This window comes from Dipodomys merriami, unplaced genomic scaffold (genome assembly GCF_024711535.1).
Source record: "Dipodomys merriami isolate MVZ:Mamm:240054 unplaced genomic scaffold, mDipMer1.0.p SCAF_31, whole genome shotgun sequence".
NCBI classification, from domain to species: Eukaryota; Metazoa; Chordata; class Mammalia; order Rodentia; family Heteromyidae; genus Dipodomys; species Dipodomys merriami.
The window spans coordinates 3871669-3893749 of record NW_027204604.1 but is presented as its reverse complement, the minus strand read 5'-3'; the positions used below and the strand labels follow the sequence as shown (position 1 = coordinate 3893749).

Sequence of the window (22081 nt, the reverse complement as noted above, 5' to 3'; positions counted from 1 at the left end):
ACTGCACAGGCTACAGAGCCGTGATACTGGCTTTGTCCTAGGGCTTTCACCATAATAGGAACAGAACCTCCTTCAGTAAGTAAATAGAGTCAGCGATGTTATCAGAAGAAATGTAAATAAAGCTTCCAATAAAACCAAATACATGGAAATGAAATAAAGCTATTTAGAGACACAATTCTTGATGGTGGGGATAGGAAAGTTGAGACCTTCACATCTGTACATGTTTCACTCCCTATTATGATGTCTAACCTGGATTAGGTATTTAATGAAACCTGAAATGCAAAGGGATGCAAATGGCAGCTAACCTTTTCGGTAACATTAAATATTCTGTGAAGGAAAGCAAGTCTTCCCTCCTATCTCAGAACCTGCTACATAAACTCCACAAAATATTTGAGATTAGATACAGTATCAACTGCATCTTAAAATATCTAAAGTATCTGGGCAGAAGCAATGCTGTTCTCAGTAACCAACAGAGGGAAAATTAAGTTCTCATTCACAGCCGGAGACGGAAAGGAGGGTTGGTGGTCTCAAGAGATTGTATTATCCACAGGAAATTCAGGAGGAATCTTAAGTCCCACTGGAAGGGAGTCCCTATTTCCAAACCCATGCATAAACTTTATATATCCGTTAAAATGGCATTTCAAAATAATAAAGAACCAGAGGAACACAATAAAGAGTGCTGTAAAAGGAAATGGAAACATTACAGTAATTAGAGCTTTTAAAATAGGCACTTTGAACACTGACTAGGTTTGTCTGCCGCGGCACCAAGGCGACTCCAAGAATTTAAGGGGAAAGTAGCAGTATACCCAGAAAAGGAACGGTGAGGAGAACTTATATAAGGTCACAGGAACTACCTGCTGAAACCTCACTTACCTGAGGATATGGCTGGGGCTGGAAAAAATGAGGGAGAGAAATGGGAAGAGGTGACACTGATCAAGATACACTCTACTTATTAAACTGATCTGTTTGACTGAAACTCCTTTGTATAAAACTACTTAGAGATAATTTTAAAAACTAAAGTTTAAAACTATACAGGATATATATTAAACCTAGTCTCTCTCTTCTCTCTCTCTCTCTCTCTCATACACCCACACCCGCCCACACCCACACCCCCCTTCCCCTCCTCACCCCCATTTTGTCCCTTACAGTGATATGGGGCTTCATCTAACCTTGCTTTGCCACCAATATGTCACAGGCTTGGATTATATAATTAGAAGAGATGAGGCCCCTCTCAGTCTACAAATCCAATAACCTAACTCCTTTGTCATACACTGTCATTAAAAAACAAAATGCTTGCCTTCTTTTTGGCATATAAACAGGCCAGCTTTAAACACAGGCACTTATTTCTAGTTGGAGGAAGACATGTCCAGTCAGTTCTTCCCAGACAGGGGCTCCCTCCAACACTGCAGAAGGCCCCATGCAAGCTCATACAGAGATTAAGGCTTCAGTGGGTTTTTATTTTTATTTTTATTTTTTTAATCCTTCTGGTAATGACCGCTGGGCAGTGTTACCCAACAGATAAAGAAAGAGACAGCCTTGAAGTTCAGTACTTTGTAAGCACTGACTAGTATACATCCGAAGAGTGACCCTCAGGAGTGGCGGTACATGCCTGTAATCCCAACAGTTGGGAGACTACGACAAAAGGATGTTATGTTTGAGATCAATGTGGGCTACATAAGAAGTTCAAGACCAGCCTGGGCTACATAGACAGATACCCCGTAGGAGGGAAGTAAGGGAGGGAGGGAGGGAGGGAGGGAGGGAGGGAGGGAGGGAGGGAGGGAGGGAGGGAGGGAGGGAGGGAAGATTCAGAAGAGTGATGTTAAGCACACAGAGGCTGAAAATACAGAAAACTCAGGGAGAGCACACAAAGAGAGACAGAGGGAACATTGGAACAGGCCCAATGGTCCTATAGCCTTCTTCAGATTCCAATGGTCTGTTCATAGCCATGGAAGAGACTATGCTGGCTAAGGTAGTAGTGGCACTGATTGCATTCTGAAAAGGGCACATCACTAATAGGGTAGACAGCCCCATCCCAAGTCCTGGAAAATGAAAAATTGCTATCAGTACCATGCAACTATGCCATGTATCAGTGAGTAATACAAGACAAACATTCTGGTAAAAAGCAAAATATCCTAAAGCATTCCAGAGGCTATGCATGTAACTCAGTAAGCAACATTTTGAAGGTGAAATTTGTTCTTCAAACAAACAAACAAACAAATCACTTTTTCTTTTACTAATGTGCTGCTTGAGTACTGGGGCTGAGAGAGGGGAAGAGGTAGAACATAAAGATGGACTTCCTCATTGAGGAAGATTTGGAAAAAAAAAAAACACAGATGTAAAAAGCACTGATTATAGCCAGCAGTTTTCTGGCATAGCCTTTGCCATTATAAAGTATCCTTCTGGTTAAGAATTTCTGCACCTCTCACAAACCATCTTTTTTTTTTAAACTTTGAGTCCAGAAAAATTGGAAAACCATGTGTTGATGATGAGCCTGTTGCTATGCAAATCATTAAAACAAATTACCAAAGTCTTTCCATAGAATGGGGAGGACGGAGTGGGAGGTGTGGGGGTGGGGAGATGACCTGTAGCCAGAGTCCCTTTGCTGAACAGAAAACTGGCAAGAAGGCAGAGGAGATGGGAAGCAATGTGGAAAGAATTGCAGTAGTCCCATCTCTTGAGTCATTCTCACTGAGGGGGGAAAACTAACATTTTCAAAGCTCCAGAGGAACACATCTCATAGCTTAGAGTGAGGTGAACACACTCAGTAGGTCTTAATCTCTTTAATTCCTATGGTTTCATGACTCCTTCCCCATCTGTCCACCAGTATGTGCTCCTCTCAAGAGTTTTTTCACATACTTCTGGAATAAGGTCAAGGGATTTCTTCTTTCTCTCTTATTTGTATTCCTATTTGTATCTCCTTTTGATAGCTATGTCTTCTCATTCAATTATCACCTCAAGGTCAAGCCTGAATTGTCCACTTCCTTCGCCAACACAGTCATAGTATCTTGGCAGGTTTCCTGCATTATGAACAGACTTGTTCCTCAACAAGCCACATTCAGCAGATGAGATATAGAAGGTCGACTTGATGTGAGAGAAACTCTTGCTTCCCAATTTTTGAATTCAAATCTATTTTAGAGTTGATCATTTTAATAAAGTCAATAGTTGGCAACCAAAAAAATTTTCAAATTGTTGTTGTGTTATGAATATCCTATTATTCACATGCAAGTTTCCAAAGGTGAAATTATCTGAGGACAAGAAATAAACACCTCCAAATATATCTGCCTTTTACCAGCATGTGTCTTGAGACTGTGTGTGTATACATGTGTGTGTGTGAGTGTGTGTGTGTACACACAAGCATATACATGTATGTATGGGCTCTGTAATATTCGAACTATCATGAATAACTTCCCATAGCTAAGGTTATGGAAAAGTTTGACTTTCAAAGAGAAATTGTCAGACCCCATATCAGCAGGTGATAGTGAAAACAAGTTGCAAGTTTGGTTGGCTGCAAAAGTTGTTTTGTTTTGTTTTGTTTTGTTTTAAAAAAGCACAGATGGTTTCTCCAAGGGGAAACCTGCAAATGAAAGATCTATTTCCATTTCTAATCTATGCAAACATCTTACTCTGTGGGGCATCACAAAGACTAACTGTTTTGTGTCAGACACTACAGATCCCAGGTGCTCTGGGAGAGACCAAAGCCCATCTCTATCTACCTGAGATGCCCAGTAACTCAGATAACAGGGGATGACTGAAGAGTTAGTCATTAACCCAGCTTCTAATGAATGTTGTTGGGCCTCTGGTGAAACATTCTGCTGGAATCTTGCCCCACCTCCACTTGGCTACTCTGCCTGAAAGGCAGTGGCAATATTCCCTCTGAAACACAGAAGCATTTACAAACCTACCCGCTAAGGCCCAGATTCTCACAAGCTCCCACTCACTCTTCATGTCACCCTTGACCCTGAGTTAATTTCACCTGTTAGTCTCTAACACTAAACTCAGAACAGTAGTTCAAAATAGGATTCTGTTCAAACCAGCTCTCCTTTGTTGCTGCAGTGAATATCCCTCCCATCCGTGGGCACTCTGCCTCCCTGAATCACACACCTGGGTCATTGTTGGTGGTCTTCAACCTTCCCAAGTGTATCTAATTCTCTTGTTCTTTTCTTTCTGCCACTATCAACTTTCCTTTCTTCATTTTCAACACTCTTATTACGCCACCTCCCTAGCTTTAGTCTTTCACTCACTATGACACCCCTTGGCACATTCCAGTTTTAGGGCCGCTTGAGGGCAATGAAAGTTTTTGCGGTGTTAGAAAAACCACATGCACACAACTCCTCATACTTGCCAAGTTCCCAACTTTAAACAGCACTTGCCATCAAAAAGCAGGTTATACCTGAAACCAACAACACAGGTTCATTCCAATGTATGATTTTTTTTGTTGTTGTTTGGGATGGTGGTGGTTTTTCTGCTCCAATGAGAGGAAGAATCCTGCACTGGAAAATAGTTCTTTCCCTCCGTGTTAACTTTTATTTTAAAATGGACCAGGCTAACTGACCAAAAGAAATCTTACAGCAAAAGGAAGTCTTCACTACTTCCAATGGTTCCTACTCTACACCTTACATTTTGAAGTAAACACTTGTTTACAAATTCAAATAATGACAGTTAAGTAATACAGCTTTAAGTTTACTTACCTGAAAAACAAAAAAGTAGCCTTTTAGAGCTTAATCCATTGATTCCCAAGTTTAGAAAAGTACCAGAATCACCTGAGGAGTCCTTTTTAAACAATACCTCATCTCCTGACCTCTAACCTTAGGCATTCCAATTCCAATTCATATTTATAATAAATGGTCCTGGTAAGTGTTATATAGTAGGGCCTGGTCTGAGAACTACTATCCATTCTAAAATGAGAATCTTCCTCTGTAATATACCAAACAGGTATTTCCTCTTTGCTACAATATTCCCAAGAGCTTTCAGCCTTTCACAAATCCTCTTGTACTTTTTTTATTGTAAAAACAGTGTACAGACAGGTTATAGTTACATGAGTAAGGTAACAGTACATTTCCTATCGAGCACTGTTACCTCCTCTGTTTTTCCCCTACCATCCCTTCCTTCCCCCTCTTGTACTTTTTATATGGCTTCAGTTATTAGAAATTGTGTTCTTCTGTTGAGCCAAACAGCCAACATCTTTTAGCTCCTTAAACTTGGCTTACTGTAGTTCTTCATTTTGCTCTCCAGAGTTAAAACAGAATTCTCCCTGACTAGAGTCTTCAGATGTCTAAAAGGCAGCTGCTGTACTTTGAAAGATGGCAGTTTTCAAAGTTTTACTCAAACCTTTTTCTTTAAGTTCATAACATACCATTTCTGAGTCCCTTGTCACTTTAATTGCTCTTTCTCTCAATAACAAGACATTACATCTTAATACTTCCAGCTCTCCACTTTCCTTATACACTTTTTTCAATATTTACTAATTTACAAGTCTGTGTTTTAGCTTTGTCACTTTTGTCTTCCTTTTAATGGTCCAGTAGCTTAGAAATAAGTAGTATAAAGTACCCAAGGAAGACTCAGAAGCCACTGGAATCTTTCCCATTTGGAAGAGTTAATCACTTTTTTATACAGGATAGACTTAGATAAGGGACGTAGCTTGAAAACAGTGTGTCACAGTACATGATAGAGTGCTTCAAATGACTCCTGAGAATGACTGAACCCCACATCTGGTGGTGTTTAGAACTGGGCTATGGGCTAATGCATGTCCTCTATTTTCACATGTACCACATCGTTAACAATAGTTTTATTTAAAAAATAATGATAATAAAGAGAAAACAGAAACTATCAGAGATAATATGTAAAAGTCTCAACTGTACCCTACCCTTATTCCAGAAACTGAAAATCTTAAAAAATCAACACAATGAGCAACCATATGTTACTATATGTTCTTCTAAAGCATGTTTCTTACCTGGCTTCCCAAGAACTCTGAAGATCAAGGTCAGAGAAAAAGGTGGGTTTATGTGATTTCCTCTCCTACTAAAAATATCCATTTTGTGAAGAAGCTTCCCAGGTATTCTCATGGCATATGCCTACTGGCCCTTGGCTTGGGTGATTAACTTTTATTAAGTTACTAGCACACCCATTTTACTCACCGTTCTCCAATAACACTTCTATGCTGTCAGACACAAAATTCTACCTGGCTCAGGGTCACAACTCCCTTACCAATGTTACACAAAATCTACAGATTAGATCTATAGATTCAAACAAAATTCTACAGCCCCAAAGCAACCACCAAACAATCACTAACTCCTCCACCATTTCTGCCAGTACATACACATAGTACGTACACATATACAGAGAGAGAAAGAGAAAGAGGTAGTATACAGCCAGCTCATCTGCTTCTTTAGAAGCCTCACAGTTAGTCCCCACCCTTAAAGGAAACTTAGGGGGAGGGAGGGAGAGAATATTCCTACCTTGTGGCCTCTTGCTGAAGCCATGACACATTTGGCACATAAAACATGACTCCAAAGAAAAGCAGAGGCTCATTAGCAAATTTGTCCAGATGTTTCTTCAGTGGTTTCTCCAACTCCACCCATCTTGCTTGCTGGCTCTTGCTGAGAAACCAAAGGCCGAAGTAGTGGGTCTAGATAAAAGGATAAAATCACCATCAGTTTGCACTTACCACAAGCATCCCAAGACCACACAGCAAGCCAGGCTCCAGACCCTATGTCATTATCCACAGTTCCTCAGACTATACACCAGGACCCAGCTTCTACTTTCTAGATCTGGGTTCAAATGAAAAGAAATTATATCATCAGTGCAATACAGTATTGTACAGAGAGCATCCAGATGCAGTTATTACCCAGTGTTGCTATTTGCACGAATGTTTGATAAGGAGGTTCATGCAGGGTGGAGAGAACTGCAGACATTTTCTTCTAAGTTCTGAAGGCTATGTGCTTTCTCAATGCCTCATGATTTCAAACAGAGAAAACTGTTAGCAAAGGCTAACACAGCTCCCACACCTGCTACAGAAGAATTTAATACCCGATTCTGAAGATAAGACCTTCTGCCAATTTTGCTATAGTATGCACTATAGCAGGGGGAAAAAGCATATAATACCAGATTTTAACAACAAAAAAGTATGCATTGTTTTCAAGCTTTAATGAAGGACTTCAAAAGCAATGGCCCGTATTACTTTATTACACATGAACCTCTTGCCATACCTAGCTTTGAGAAAGTAAGGCTCTCCTCAAGCCCCCAGTGGCTATTCTTGGCAGATCATGGCAGGAATTTGATAGATAAAAGCAAGGTTGTCACCCTTAAACTTGAAGCTGCAACCAGCTTAGTCCTGAACAACATGTGAAATGATTAAAACAGGTACTATCATGCACCCAATCTTGTCTTCATATTAATTCACACTAGAATTTCAGGATTAGCACAATAATGCCCCCCCCAAAAATAGATCAGTGCTTTTGAAGATTTTTTTTAATATTTCAATTACAGCCTAGGATGGTTTACAGCACACCTGGAAATCTGCCTTCAAAAGAATGTTTTCATTACACAGTTTGATTTCCAAAGGTGTTCTTATGTTGACATTCCCACTCCCATTGGCTGCCCCCTTCCGTACCACAGCTCATTCCCTGCCACTACCCCACTGAAATTTCTAATGAAGCTTTGGCTCTGGCTTTTATAGCAAACCAGGTGTGCCCTTGTCTACAGAAAGCTGTAGCCTCCGTGGCTTAAAAGGATCTTTTCTTTCTTTCTTCTTTCTTTTTGTAATGGGTTTCCTTTCTTCCATGGTCTTGTAAAGGGCAAGTTCACAGCAGAAATCCATACATTACTCAAGCTACAAAATGCCAACAAACAAGAGCCCAGATGATAATTTCATCCACACAGACCAACTGAGTGAACTCCGACTCTTACTGTTCATCTCCTAAGCTCCAGTGAGACCGTGAGTTACCCCAATGGGAGTGAAAACATAGAAGAAAAGAAATGTGCTGAAGAGAAAGAAAACACTCTGAAGAAAGTTTATCTCCCAGAATTTGCACTAACATATCTAGGAGCCCACCACTTGACAGCTTTCTCTGCAAAATAAGAACGATGGAAATTCTCACCGGCAGGCTGGAATGATTAGAAACTACCCCTCTCTCATGTGCTAGCAAAAAGTAAATACCTCTTAAATAATGCTTTTTATGATAGCTACGGCTAAGTTGCTACTACTTCTGTTCACATCATCATCATCATCATCATCATCAATCATCATCATCACTAGTAAATGTAGGCAGGCAAACTGCTTTGATTTTTCTCACCTGTATTATTAATAGCCCTATTGCCAAAATTTGGATCTGCAAATCAAAGACTTGTGTTAACAGCTTGGTCCTCAGCTTCACACTACTGAGAGGTGGTGGGATCTTTAAGAGGTGAAGCCTAATGGAAGGTCTTTAGGTAATGGAGGGGGATTTTGTAAAGCCTTCAGTTCTTTTATCAACTCTGTGGCTTTCTGACCACGAGGTGCACGGTTTTATTCTTGCATACACTCCTACCATCACATACTACCTGGCCACAGTCCCAAAGCCACAGGACCAAGTGACTGCAGACTGAAACCAAACCAAAATAATACTTTTTCTTTTACAAACTGGTTATCTCAGGTATGTGTTATAGTGATGGAAAGCTGATTAAATCACCCATAAACCACAGAATCAGCAAACAAACTTGATCTAGAAACAAATTTAAAACAATGTCTTGTTCTTTACAAACTGTTGACCTCGGATATATATTATAGCAATGGAATGTTGACTAATTCATCTATCAACCATAGAATTAGAAAACAGAGGTTATCTAAAAACAGTTTTAAATGAAAGACAGGCAAAAGTAGAAGTCAGATCACCTACAAGGTATAAGAGAAAATTAACACAAAACAATGACTCCCTAAGTGAACACTAAATTTATGACCTGTCTGATGCTATCCTCAGGTGTATGATACAGGCTTAGTGTTAACCTCAAAATGAAATAACCTGGGTTATTTCACTCAGCCAACTTGTCCGAAAAGGGTTGAAAGCCATTCTACAGTATGCATAATTCTCCTTATGGAATTCCTTTATGGAAGACAGAGCCATATAAAGGTTTCAATGCACACTTTGAATGACTAAAAATGTTTGCATATAATAAATGAAGTAATATTCATAAACTGAAACTTGCCATGTAATTATTATAGTTGGAAAAGAGCCTGTTTATAAGCATACGTGGGGAGCACAAGGAAGCACAAGATTCCCAATTGCTTAACAGACTAATCAGCCCAGAGACGGGTTTCACTAAAAGTAGTTCTGTCACTTGGGGGGAGATTTTTGTGATCTCTACTTCATTCTAACTACAATTTTCATTCAAATTTGCAACATCAATATTTATAAAGAGGCCACAGTAACCACACTAACATTTTTGACAATGAATTTTTGGGAAACTAACAAACATTTTTATTGCTCCTAAGTTTTGAAGACTTCTTTTCAAATTCCCTTTTATTCATTTTCACTTCTCTAGAGCATTTAACCAGACCTGACCTCCTGGGAGGAAAAAAAAAAGCCCAGTGAAAGAATATCCCATAGAGTACACACTCCTGTGCACATACTTACATGTGCACATGCAGAAGTAGAGGGTAATGAGGCACAAGAGAGAACTCAGAGTAGGGCAATAACCTTGAGCCATAATTGATATTCTAGAATTCCAAAAAGAAAAGCAAACTACTTCTAATGGAAAACCTTAATTCATGGTATCAGACTTGCCATATAATTTCAGCCAATGAAACAGTTATGTAACTCCTCCAGAAATGGGGTTTCCAGTTGCAGGATAGGATTGGGGGAGGCAGGTTATCAATTAGCAGCCATTTCTATGTCCTACTCATGGCCAGAAAATGCCAAATCCAGTTACCCAGTCATGAAAGCCCACCTTGAAGATTCCCAAGCTCACAGTAGTGCTTGAAGCTATCCTCAAAACAAATTTCACCACCTCAAATCCACGAATCTTCTTCTATTCTGCCATATCTATTTAGTGCCTCACAGGACAGAGAATCAGAGCCATGGGCACCAAACAAGTTTCTGTGTGCTATCCAAGGGACTATTAATCTCATCCACCCCAGCTGATCACACGAGATCAATCAGTACAGGTAACATGCCAATTTAAACTCTAACTTGGGTTTGTTATCTGAGTTTTACAACAAAACGCAGCTGTGTGATTGCAGAAACCATGGTAGATGGTGCCAAATAGAAATAACTTCATCCATGACCAAAGTTCAAGTTCACTGTATTTGCCTAAAATGCCTGATTATGCCGATATACCCAAAGTAAACATCGTCATGATACCTCTGGGCAAAGTATAAAGCCCTTTGCTTCCTTTGTTTTTATTTTTCTTCTTCTGTCTAGTGCTTGGACACAGGTCTGCTGCCATGAGTTCTGAAATGATTTTTAAAAAATATGGTGATACCATCTTCCGGGAAGAGGAACTATATTTCTGAACCAACAACAAAAAGTGCTTTATAATGATATAATGGAGGAACAAGATTGAGATGTTTTTTTCATGCAAGTCATTTCCTGGATTATTTGGTTTGGATTATTATTGGATTATTTGCAATTTAGCAGAGGAAGCATCAACAGATGAATGCACTAACAGCATCTTCAGTGGCACAAGGATGTGTCACTACCTCAGTTGTTAAAAGTGTCCCATCTTCCAGTGGGAAGACTATTGAGAGCAAGGGCCTATAAACGTAGTCTGGGGTTGACAGGGCAATCTCTATACATTCTGCTTCATTTTGCCATGAATAGAAAACTGCTCTTCAAAAAACGTCTAGTAAAATTAGTAGGAAGTGTGGCTGGTTGTTGTTGGGGAACAAATCCAGGGTTGAGCACACTAGGTAAGCCTTGTGCCACTAAGCTACATGGCCAGCCCCAAAGTTGGTTCCTTACCCTCAACCCTGCCTGCCCCACCAGCTCATGGTTTCTAGACTCAAACCCAGGGACCTGTGCATGGTACGTAAGTGCTTCACCACTGAGCTACATTTCCTGCCCTTCATTATTTATTTATAAAGACATCACTTAATTCTTCACATTAAATATTGATAAGAAAGTTGTGTGTGTGCATGTTTGCGTGTGTGCGGGGGACGGGGGGGGGGCAGGTGGAGGTGTTGGTAGTCAGGGCTTAAACTCAGGCACTTTCCCTCAGCATTTTCACTGAAGGTTGACAATTGACCGTTTGAGCCACAGCTCTATTTCCAGCTTTTTGGTGGATAACTGGTGGTAAAAGCCCAGATTGGCTTCAAACCTCGATCCTCAAAGCTCAGCCTCCTGAGTAGCTAAGATTATAGGCACAAGCCACTGGCACCCCAAGGAAAGGGATTTTTTAAGGCTTTTGTTTTTCCAGTTTGAGACCCATAACACAGCCTTAATGCTCTCTGAAAGGGTTATAGATGATCTCAGCAATTACAAGGGATTAAACCCTTGATCTTAATGCAAACATATTTAAGAGCTAATCATCCAAAAGTTTGAAAGATCTTACATTGAGCATTAACAGCTTGCCTGCTTAGCTAGTTAAAAAAATGAGAGTTGGTATGCTTCCACATAAAATACAGAAGGGTTAAATATAAACACTAGAGTTTCACTGGGGCATGAAAAAATACTTTAAAAGGTCACCACACGCCAGCTCTGTAATAGTACATGCCATTACATTCCAGCAGCTGTGGAAAGCAGGTCAGTGTACATCATTATAACTGTAAAGTCCAACTTATCTGCTACCTACCTCTACCCTGGATAGGTTTTCTATAACTGACACATCTCTAATTAACAAAAGTACTGTCTTCCTTTTTCTAGCCACCATCTTAATGAAAATACAGAAAAGGAGGCAGCATAGTAACCCAGATACAAGAGGCCAATGTCCTTCCCACTCCTGAGGTGTGGGACTCCCCCAGAATAGCACAATGATGAAGATTTGCAAGAAGACTGGAGAAGGTATTTCACCTGCAAATCCCTATTTTTAGAAGACATGGGTACCAATTTTCATTATAAGGCTGGCATTAAGCTAGTAACAATTTTACACTGTCATCTTCATATACAAACACCAGAAATCTCCTCCTACCATAGCAGAATACTTTAAAAGGCTTAATCAGGGCTGATCAACAGCTATGTTTGAAAAGGTAGAAAAGAATGAAACAAATTTTAATAAATTTACTTTAAATGCTACATCCAAAATATTACCATTGGAAGCTATAATCACTATCCAAGAAATTATTCGAATGTTTACTTTTCCATTTCAAACTAAGTCTTCAAAGTGATTTACACTCACCACATATCAAACTAACCAACAATCTAAGTCCTCAAGGGTTATTACACACTGGACAGTGTGTAATTGAAAGATGTTGCTCTTCTTTACTCAGTATCAGGTGGCAGTTTCTACTTATTGAAGCTATCTGAGAATGGAACAAGCAGACTTAGAAAAGGGTAAGAACTCAGTCCCTGGGAGTTTTCTGACAGAGGATAGGGAGTCTTTACGGGGTCCGGAAAAGATGGCCACAGCCAACACTCCTGTATGCCAGGCACCGTGCTACTGTGCCAACTTCACACAACTCTGTGACTCCCCCCGATGACTCACAGAGAGCCCCTGTGTCACTATTTCCATTTTACAGAGGAAAAAAAAATATGGAGGCACAGGGTAATTAAGTAACTACGGAAAATTTCATAGCTACAAAATGGTAGAGCCAAGCTCTACCATTACTCCAAGCTCACATGGCTACCCTCCGCTATCTCTTTTCTTAGACATGGGGAGGGTGGGGGGTGAGAAGTGAAACCAAGTTCATGTTTCTGTTTTCTAGAGTGTTTAAATCTCAGAAGATACTGCCCTGACCATTGAAAAGAGGTAAACAGTTGACGGCCCCACTGGCAGCCCATCTAAGTCTCCCCTGTTCTACTCCGTACCAGTGGTTACACCAAGCCCCTACTGGTAAAATTCACTTTGTGCAAACAGTGTCAACTCTGTACATGTTCTAAAGGGACTTCTCACAAACACAGCTATATCCTGCATAAAAGTGCAATAAGCATGCAGGCATCCTTTGTAGTTAGTTCAAGGAGCTCCTCAGAGACTGCATCTACATAGATGTTCAAGGCCCGTGTACAAAATGGCATGGTTCATATACAATCCACATGGCCTCTGGTATAGCCTAAGTCATCCTTAGATCACCTGTAATACTTAATACAACGTAAGTAGCTGCTAGCCTGTATTCAGGACAGATCCAATTTCTTCTGAATATTTTCTATCCACAATTAGTTGAATTCACAGAAGAGCACCCCAGGGATACAGAGGGCCCACAACACTTATTTTTAAATATGTGAATTGGTTTGAAGACAACATTGCAACTACTTCTTTCTTAGTATCAGTGATTTGAAAACTAAAGTGGGGGCTCAGATATAGTCTCCCTCTATAAACACAACAGCCCTGTTTTATATATGCACACCAAAGTTCCTCCTAACACTCCATGTGGGGGAAGGAAAAGCTTCACACCCATGAATCCAGAGTATGTTGAAACTACATTGCCAGGATTCTGGGTTCTAGAGTCCCCGTATCTCTTAAATCCCTTCCATAATAGAGTTTCCAGCCAGAAACACATACCTAATTTTTTTCTGACCTTTAAATAATTGGGGGGGGAAAGTTTTCCCTAACAAGTTACTTTTATTACCTCTTGCCAGGATTTTTTTGTTATGCCCTCCTATTCCTCTGATCCCTCCCTTCCTCCCCATTCTATTCTACTGTTGGGTTCTGTCCCTGAGATGCAAAAGAGATTGTGCCAAGTTCTTTCCCTGGAGTTCCTTCATAAGCAGTCTTTAATTCCCCCCGCAAATGCACAAATGTCTATGACAAGGCTAAGATAACTGTGAGGTGAGACTCCCCCCCCCCTCTCTCTCTCTCACACACACACACACACACACACACACACACACACACACACACACACACACACACACGTTTGGTACTATAGTACCTAAGGATCAAATCCTGGGCCTCAGGCATGCTAGTCAAATGCCATACCACTCAGATACAAACCTAGTCCTAAACTTTTCTCCCCGCCCTCTTTTTAGCTATAAAATGTAGGAGAGTAGTTCCCAAAGCATCTGACTATGACCCTTTCTTCCCCCTACACAACACTGGTTCAAACCAGCCCCACAGCTTGCCAGAAGAGGACTGTGGTAGGGGATCACCCTGAGTTCTCATCTCTCCATCTACATGCACAGACTTGTTATGAGAATTACACGAGCTGGTATATGGAAGTTCTGCTTGACCCAGTAGATGAGACATCAAAAGGGGACAAATGACAAAGCCAGGCACCAGTTGCTTATATCTGAATCCTAGATACTCAGAAAGCTAAGATCAGAATGATCATGGTTCAAGGCTGACCTAGGTGAAAAAGTTCATGAGAACTCCACCTCAACAGTACCTGGGCACAGTGATACATGCGGATCATCCCAGCTGTAGGGGTAGGCCGCCAGGCCAGCCTGGGCAAAACAGAAAGACTTGCAGACCTCCCCCTCAACAGGAAAAGCTAGATATGGAAAAGGGAGGCAAGAAAGACTACCTCAAAAATAACAAGAATAAAAAGGGCTGGGGACCAGGCTCAAGTGGTAGAGTATCTACCTAGCAAGCACAAAAACCCTAAATTCAAACCCTAGTACTTCTCCCCCCCCCCACCAAAGAAGGTGACAATTACTTAATTATTCTTTGTGACAGATTTTAGACTATAGTTAAAACTTGTGTACCTCAGCCTATCGCCTTCACTGCTACTACCATTCCACATGTACAAACAGATCAGAGCAGCCAAAACTACCCTTCTCTGAAAATACCATGTTCTTTCCTGCTTTTAGGCCTGAACTGTCTCCTCTGCTTTGTTTCTTGGTTGTCTTTTTCTCTAAATTCCAGGCATCTTGTTTCACACAGACTTGACTATATTTGCTGCCTATAGGATCCAGACTGGGCCCAGGTGGATGCCATGAAGTTCACCTAACCTGTGAAATACACAGTTCATCAGAGCACTGAAAACAAATGGAGCCCTTATATGGTCCACCACACAGACCATAGAATATCTGTCCATCCCACAGAATGCACAGCTCCAAAAATGACCCCAATGGAAGCTACGGGCGGAAAAATAGCTTATAATGACAAGAAATCACTGGTGGGAGAGGCTGGCTGACAACAGGGGAAACTATTCATGGGAAATCTCCATATCTGTGTCTCAATTTTTTGGTGAACCTAAAATAATTCAAGTCTTTAAAACATAAAGCCTGATTTAAACTAATGAAATCAAATGGCAAATTAATTCATGTGGCTCATAAATTAAACTTTAAAATTTAAGCAGACAATACATCTCTTCTTAATACAAACTTGGGACTCTGTATGCTAGGCAAGTGGTCTCCATTGAGTTAGACTCCCCCAGCTTTTTATCTAAACTTTTTGGGGTTTTTTTGGTTGATCATGGGCTTCAACTCTGGGCTTGGGCGCTGTCCCTGCGCTCTTCAGCTCAAAGCAAGCACTCTACTGCTTGAGCCACAGCACCACTTCCAGAGAGATAAGAGCCTCATGGACTTTCCTGCCTCGGCTGGCTTCTAATCATGATTCTCAGATCCCAGCCTCCTGAGTAGCTAGTATTACAGGCGTGGGAAACCAACACCCAGATACCTAAACTATTTCTAATGGCAAAACCAAATATCACCATCATCTGATTTCCAAGCCTTTGAAGGACAACACATCCTGGTATATTGTAGACTAAGTTCCCCTTCTCCTCTGAGGCACCATCACTTCTATTTAGAAATGACCTAAACGTAAGATCAAAGTGTAAGGATCACAGTCTTGTTCATCCCCAATGTCCCTTCTGCTCTTGAGTAGAGACAGATGTTTGCTTGGGGTATGTATGTACAAAGCATTAGCTTGCTTTATCTTACCCTTTCGTTCAGGATGGACTTCTAAAAGGTCATACTTTCAATGTATCTGGCCCTAAAATGAAAGCCTAAACTATAAAGAGACAGAGGCTTGCTCTGGTGCATGGATGTTCTCATTCAGAACATGCAATGGCCAGCATTCAGTACAAAGGCCACCTGAGCACTGGAACATAAGTCACCTGACAAGACACAGGAGATAGGAGAATGTGACTGCTCTGCTTTATCCTTGGTGACACTGTCCTTGTGGAATAATCTGGAACGGCCCTTGGTGCCTCACTGAAACAATCAGTCAGCTGCAGCGAGTAATTACTGCCATATTCATGCCAGACACTTCTCACCTTTCACCAAGGCCAAGACTGCAAAGCTGGTGCTTAGAGCTAGTTAACCACAGTGCTAAACTATTCCCCAATGCCTAGGAATAATAGTTTATCTCATATGAGTGACCAGACGTAAGAACACTGTATACATTAAGTTGCCTTAATTTTAATTTTTTTTTAAATTGTATTTTATTTTATTTGAGAACATACTGTACAGGGGGGCTACAATTACATGGGCAGGATAATACATACATTTCTTACCAAGCATTGCAGCCTCCTCCTTTGTTTACCCTTCACTTCCCTTCCCCGCCTCCCCCCTTAATTTTAATTTTTTATAAGAATTTGGATGAGCCAAAAAAAATTTTTTAAAAGAATTTAGATGAATCTACTGCACAATCGATCTACAGAATTAGAGTTCTTCCCTTACGCCCATGCATGTAGGAGTATATATCCTAATGAGCTCTCAATAAAGAAGGCAGGCAGCTACGAGTAAGCAAGATCAGAGTATTTCACCTGTCTATTCTATTGTGTCAGCTCCCAGACTACACATATCTGCTCTCAAGGACAGGTTCCCACATAGGAAAATAAAGAACAGCTCAGTTACTCAGAGCGCAAAAACAAAAATCAGCAGGTGAAAGTGTTCAAGTAGAAGTCTCCCAGAAAATATCAGTCAGCTACAGAGAATGCTAAGGGAAAGGAAGATGCTTCATAACAAAAGATCTTCATTTTAAAAGCTCTCTCCGGCTGGGCCTGGAGACCTGTAATCTTACTTAGATGGTGGCAATCAGATCAGTTCCAAGCCAGAGCATGCAAAAGTAAGTGGCTCATGTCTATAATCCTAACTACTTAGGAAGCTGAAATCTAAAGATCACGGTTCAAAACTAGCTTGGGAGGAAAGTGCATTGTGTGTGTTTGTGTGTGTGTGTGTGTGTGTGTGTGTGTGTGTGTGTGTGTGTGTGTGTGTGTGTGTGTGTGTGTGTGTGTGTGTGTGTGTGTTTATTATTGTAAAGATACTGTACAGCGGAGTTACAGTTACATGAGCAGAGTACTGAGTCCATTTCCTATCCAACATTGTTACTAACCCCTCCTTTGTTTTCCCCTACCATCCCTTTCCTCCCCAGCTCCCCAACTCTGGATATAGGATGATGACCCATTGTAACAACAAGATGTACAAGACACTATGTTGAAAACGAACTTCATAACTTTGGGGGAGGGGGAGGAGTTATATTAGACTCATCTCCAAGTGCCCACCAAAAAGCCAGAAGTGGAGCTGTAGCTCAAGTGGTAGGATGCCACTAGTCTTGAGCACAAAAGCTCAGAGACAGTACTCAAGCCCTGAGTTCAAGCCTCAGGACCACCAAAAAAAAAAAATGTTTCATAGACTTCATTTCAATTGAAGGCTGGTGGGAGGGAAGCGGAGTAGAAGGGTACATGCATGCCTTTCACCCCAACTACTGAGGAAACACAATGACTAGGTGCAGTGACGTGCACTTGTCATTCCCCAGGTTACCAGAAATCTCAACTAGGAGGATCATGTCTCAGGTGAACCTAGGTTTAAACCCAGGTTTACTTTCCTATCTTGAAAAAATATCCACTATAAAACAAGGTTGGAGCCATGGCTCCAGTGGTAGAGCCCACCTACTTCCGAAAGAGAGGGAAGGGGAGGGGAGGGGAGGGAAGGGAAGGGAAGGGAAGGGGAGGGGAGGGGAGGGGAAGGGAGAGGAGGGGAAGGGAAGGGAGGGAAAGGGAGGCAGGGAAGGGAAGGGAAGGGAAGGAAGAAAGATCAACAAAAGCTCTCCCCAAAACTCTGACTGGTAATGCTTACTTTAATGCTTTTTCTCTTTTCCTTTTTAATTTTTTTTGAAGAGGAAAATAGAAACAAACAAAAAGCAGCTGCACCCATCCTGGATGTGGGCGTTTTCTCCTTGAGATACAGCCCTAATGCCAAAATGCCAGCTGCCCACTCAATTCTTGTCAAGAGAGAGAATGATTCTGGGGTGCAGAGTCTCACTTTCATCTCTCCCTAAACCTCCCTGCTGCAGGAAGCAAAAGGGAATCCAGCACCCAGGGTGGGGATGTGGGCAACTTCTAGGGAATATCTTCTAGGTAACGTCTCAAAGGGGCTGGGGATGTGGCTTAGTGGTAGAATGCTTGCCAAGCGTCCATGAAGCCCTGGGTTCAATGCCCCAGGAAGTGGCACTGTGGCTCACGTGGTAGAGTACTAGCCTTGGGCCAGAGAGGCTCAGGGACAGTGCCCAGGCCCTGAGTTTAAGCCCCAGGACCAACCCAAAAAAAAAAAGAAGAAAAAAATCACACCAAAAATAAAACTACAGCAGGACCCAAAATACCTACGGCTGGTTCTTTTGGGGTGTTCTTTCCAATTCCCAACCCCCATACTCAGGCAGGTGCACTTGTGCTATCGCTTACCTCGCGTAGCTCCAACCTCTGGGCCACCGCCTCCAGGCACTCTTGCCCTGTACTCTCCACCGACAGTGTGCACTCAATAACATTGCTGTCCAACAGGCGGATCCGGGTGACAAAGCAGTTCTTGCTCAGGACATTGTAGCGCCGGGTCCGGCGGAGCTTCAGGCCGAAAGGCATGGCTCTGTGCCTGGGACACCACCCTTTTATCCTGGCAGCCACGCCCCTGAGATGGCTTTAGCAGCTGGGTGACCGGGCAGTCACACTACCACCTGTGCTCCTGCAGGTAGTAGAGACAAAGGTGTCCATGCCCGATGTGGCTCTCTGGAAGTTACCTGCAAGACAAAGGGAACAAGCTTGAAAGCAGAACAGACGAGAAACTGCTGCTGATGGGTGTACACGTGACACACACTCACACTGTGCACACACACACGTGCACACAGACACATCCTGGCAGTAGTATACAACAACAACAACAACAAAAAGCAGCCTCCTGTGTCTGTGAGCTCTGTAGCTCCTGAGTGTCTTGAGGAGGCCATGTACTTTATAAGGGTAATGACAAAAGCCATTTTACCATACCAGAAGCACAGCAAGATTCATGAACTAACTCACCCACCATGCTCCGAGAAGCATGGCAAAGCCAATACGCAATCTAATGCCTATGCAACCTCAATCATGTGTCCTTTTCATAGTCCAGCACTGTCTCTGCTCAAGAAAACACTAGTATGGAATAACTGAGTATGGTTTTTTTTTTTAACTTCTAGGAATAATTTCTCATTTTGAGTGAATTAAGGCACTAATTTGATAGATAAGTGAGGTGCCCCAAGAATTGAAAATTTAATCTCATTCCTCTTCACTTCTATATTTTTACTCACATTATTAGCTTTGATTTTGTATTTTAACTTCTTAAATGATTTTAAATGGTAGAAATATATATATTTAATATAGTCAGCTACTTCCCATGAGCAACTTTGCACTATTTAAAATAATTTAAAACATATGGGAGATTTTTGGATGTTGAAGACAGAACCTAGGACGTTGAACACATAAAGTATTATGCTCTACCACTGAGCTAAACTTCCGAACCGCTAAAATACAATGCTTCAATTCACTTTTTAAAAGATCAAAAAATGTGTTCTCAGAAAATATTTAAATGGTGCAGAGCCACTCCCAGTCATTTTGTTCCTTTGCCAAAACGCTTCATGCAAAAAAAACCCCATCACCAAATTGCAGAAAATTAACTTAGTAAGAAACGACAAGATTTACCAGCATCCTATAAAAACTATTAGCACAGAGAAAGAAACCAAGCATAAAATAGGCCACCAAAGTAGCTTTAACCAGTTTACCTTTAGACAATAATGCTGTGGCTAGGAGGCTCAGGAAACTTGTCTTTCAAAGAAGCCAGAAATACCAGAAAGCTTTTCATTCTCCATTGAGCTCAAAGGACCATCTCTTGCTCACCTCACTGGTCAACTAGATTCCTCCCTAACTCAAGCAGATCTACATAGGATGAAAGACACCCTCTATTTACCCACCAATTAACTCAGCACTCTGCCTGAGCTTTGAGACACATGGATGGACAAGCAGGAATAACAACTATTTGCAGGAATTCCTCTGTTAATAAATAAGATGGCTTTGATATTTATAAACCACACCCTGCCAGAACCCCAAGCCTTGCAGAGGTTGTCAGGGTATATAACCCTACAACACAGCAAAACACACTCCCAGACTCCCACAGCAGGTCTTTGATACTTGCCCTGGGCACATTCCTTAACATGACAGGTATATGCTTTATGATGGCTTAAAATACATACGCTAGAAACTCTGGCTTGGTAAAATACATTAGCACTTCTAAATCACTTTATGTTGGCAGTGTATCATGTTTACCTTCAACATAGGCCAACCTGATCTCTTGATAGGCACAGAAAAGGGGGAAGGCAGGAGGAAGATGGAAGTCAAATACTTAAGTCTTCATTTATTACTGATGAATTTTCCCCTCAACTTTTTAAAGCCTGAAGCAGAGAGACCAAGATTCAATGCCTATACTAGCCAAGGAGCCGCAAACTGAGAAAAATATTTGTTTTGTGGGCAATGATCCACAATTCTAATCCTGGGCCAGACACTTTACATTTGGGTGTGTCTAACCTTAAACACCTATGAAAAAATGTGGCTGGCTGGTTTGGCGAGCGTTTATCCTAGCCAAAACAATCTCCACTGCATTTTCTACAGTATGACATTCACTCTTCAGAGTTACGAAAACTCAAAGTTCACTCCACCACCATGTGCGCAGCGGTTTTTATAATCAAGAAAATGCACAAAGAGGACAACGTAAGTTTAATAAAATGATCATCCCAGGGCCATTTGGTGATATTAAATATAACGCTAACTTTTATGTTTAATCTATTTCCAAACCACTGGAATGTCTTACAAATGCCTTACGATATTATTTTATACTTGAGGATTATTTTGTAGGAGATAACCTACTGGAAATAGTACAAGAAGAACCATGTCTTTTATTTTCACAGCTAAGGGGAAAATCTGGCCATAAAGCTCCTAGAAAATAAATACTTTCTGTTTTTAAAAAACATGCTGCTGCCTCTGTTCATGAACTCCTCCAAAGCTTTTCCTAACACAGGGAAGCTTCTCTTGAATGTTTCCTGTCATTTGTACTGATTTCACTATACTAATCATACTAGTACACTTTGACTCTATACTCCTCCAGAGCTGGATATACATTTTCCCATCTCTAATACATACATCCTCTTCCCTGATGAAAATCCAATGACATATTCTCCCACAACTGGTATAGCCAGGGAGCTGTGCTTCTGAAAACTATTTTCAGGTACTGGCTTGAGACAACTTTTACCTTTAGGAAAGTACTATACCTAAATTACCCGAGGTAAACAATCTGTATGACACTCGCCTATAATGACAGGGTTTGAGAGCTACTGGTCCTTCTCAGTGTTAACATTTTAATAGTCAATGTGGGCAATTCCTTGAATACTCCATGGCACACATGCCCCATTCTGCCTGTGATTTATCCACACAGGCATGTGGTCCTGCTTCAAGCATAACTCTGCTCCCAGGGAGTAAAATATCCTACATACAGTGGACTTGGTGTGAAATCCACTCCCCTTAGCTCCTTTCCGTTCCACAGCCTCATGCCTGGATCTTACTGCCTTTTCCCAGGTGGCTCTCTGCTCTCCCTCACATCTGCTTTATCAGTCACATGAGCATTATAGACCTGGAACTAAATACCAAAGCAAATGCTCAGAGAAACGTCTCCTATTTAGACACTACATTTTCCTGATGAAAATTTCCAAAGACAAAATTTGCCAGGTGCCAATGACTCACACCTGTAATCCTTAGCTACTCAGGTGGCTGAGATCTAAGCATGGC

The 22081-nt window shown here is 41.3% G+C and overlaps 1 protein-coding gene across 2 annotated transcripts in view; it reads right to left on the bottom strand.

Moving 5' to 3' along the window:
• Ptpn14 (protein tyrosine phosphatase non-receptor type 14) overlaps positions 1 to 22081 on the bottom strand; it is a 149120-nt gene that overhangs the window by 77120 nt on the left and 49919 nt on the right. For both annotated transcript variants that reach the window (XM_070041505.1, XM_070041504.1), the window contains exons 2-3: positions 18689 to 19017; positions 6456 to 6625 (exon numbers count right to left, since the gene is read on the bottom strand). In XM_070041505.1, coding sequence (XP_069897606.1) covers positions 6456 to 6625; positions 18689 to 18862 — 344 coding nt within the window. In that variant the 5' untranslated portion in view covers positions 18863 to 19017. The remainder of the gene's footprint in view (positions 1 to 6455; positions 6626 to 18688; positions 19018 to 22081) is intronic.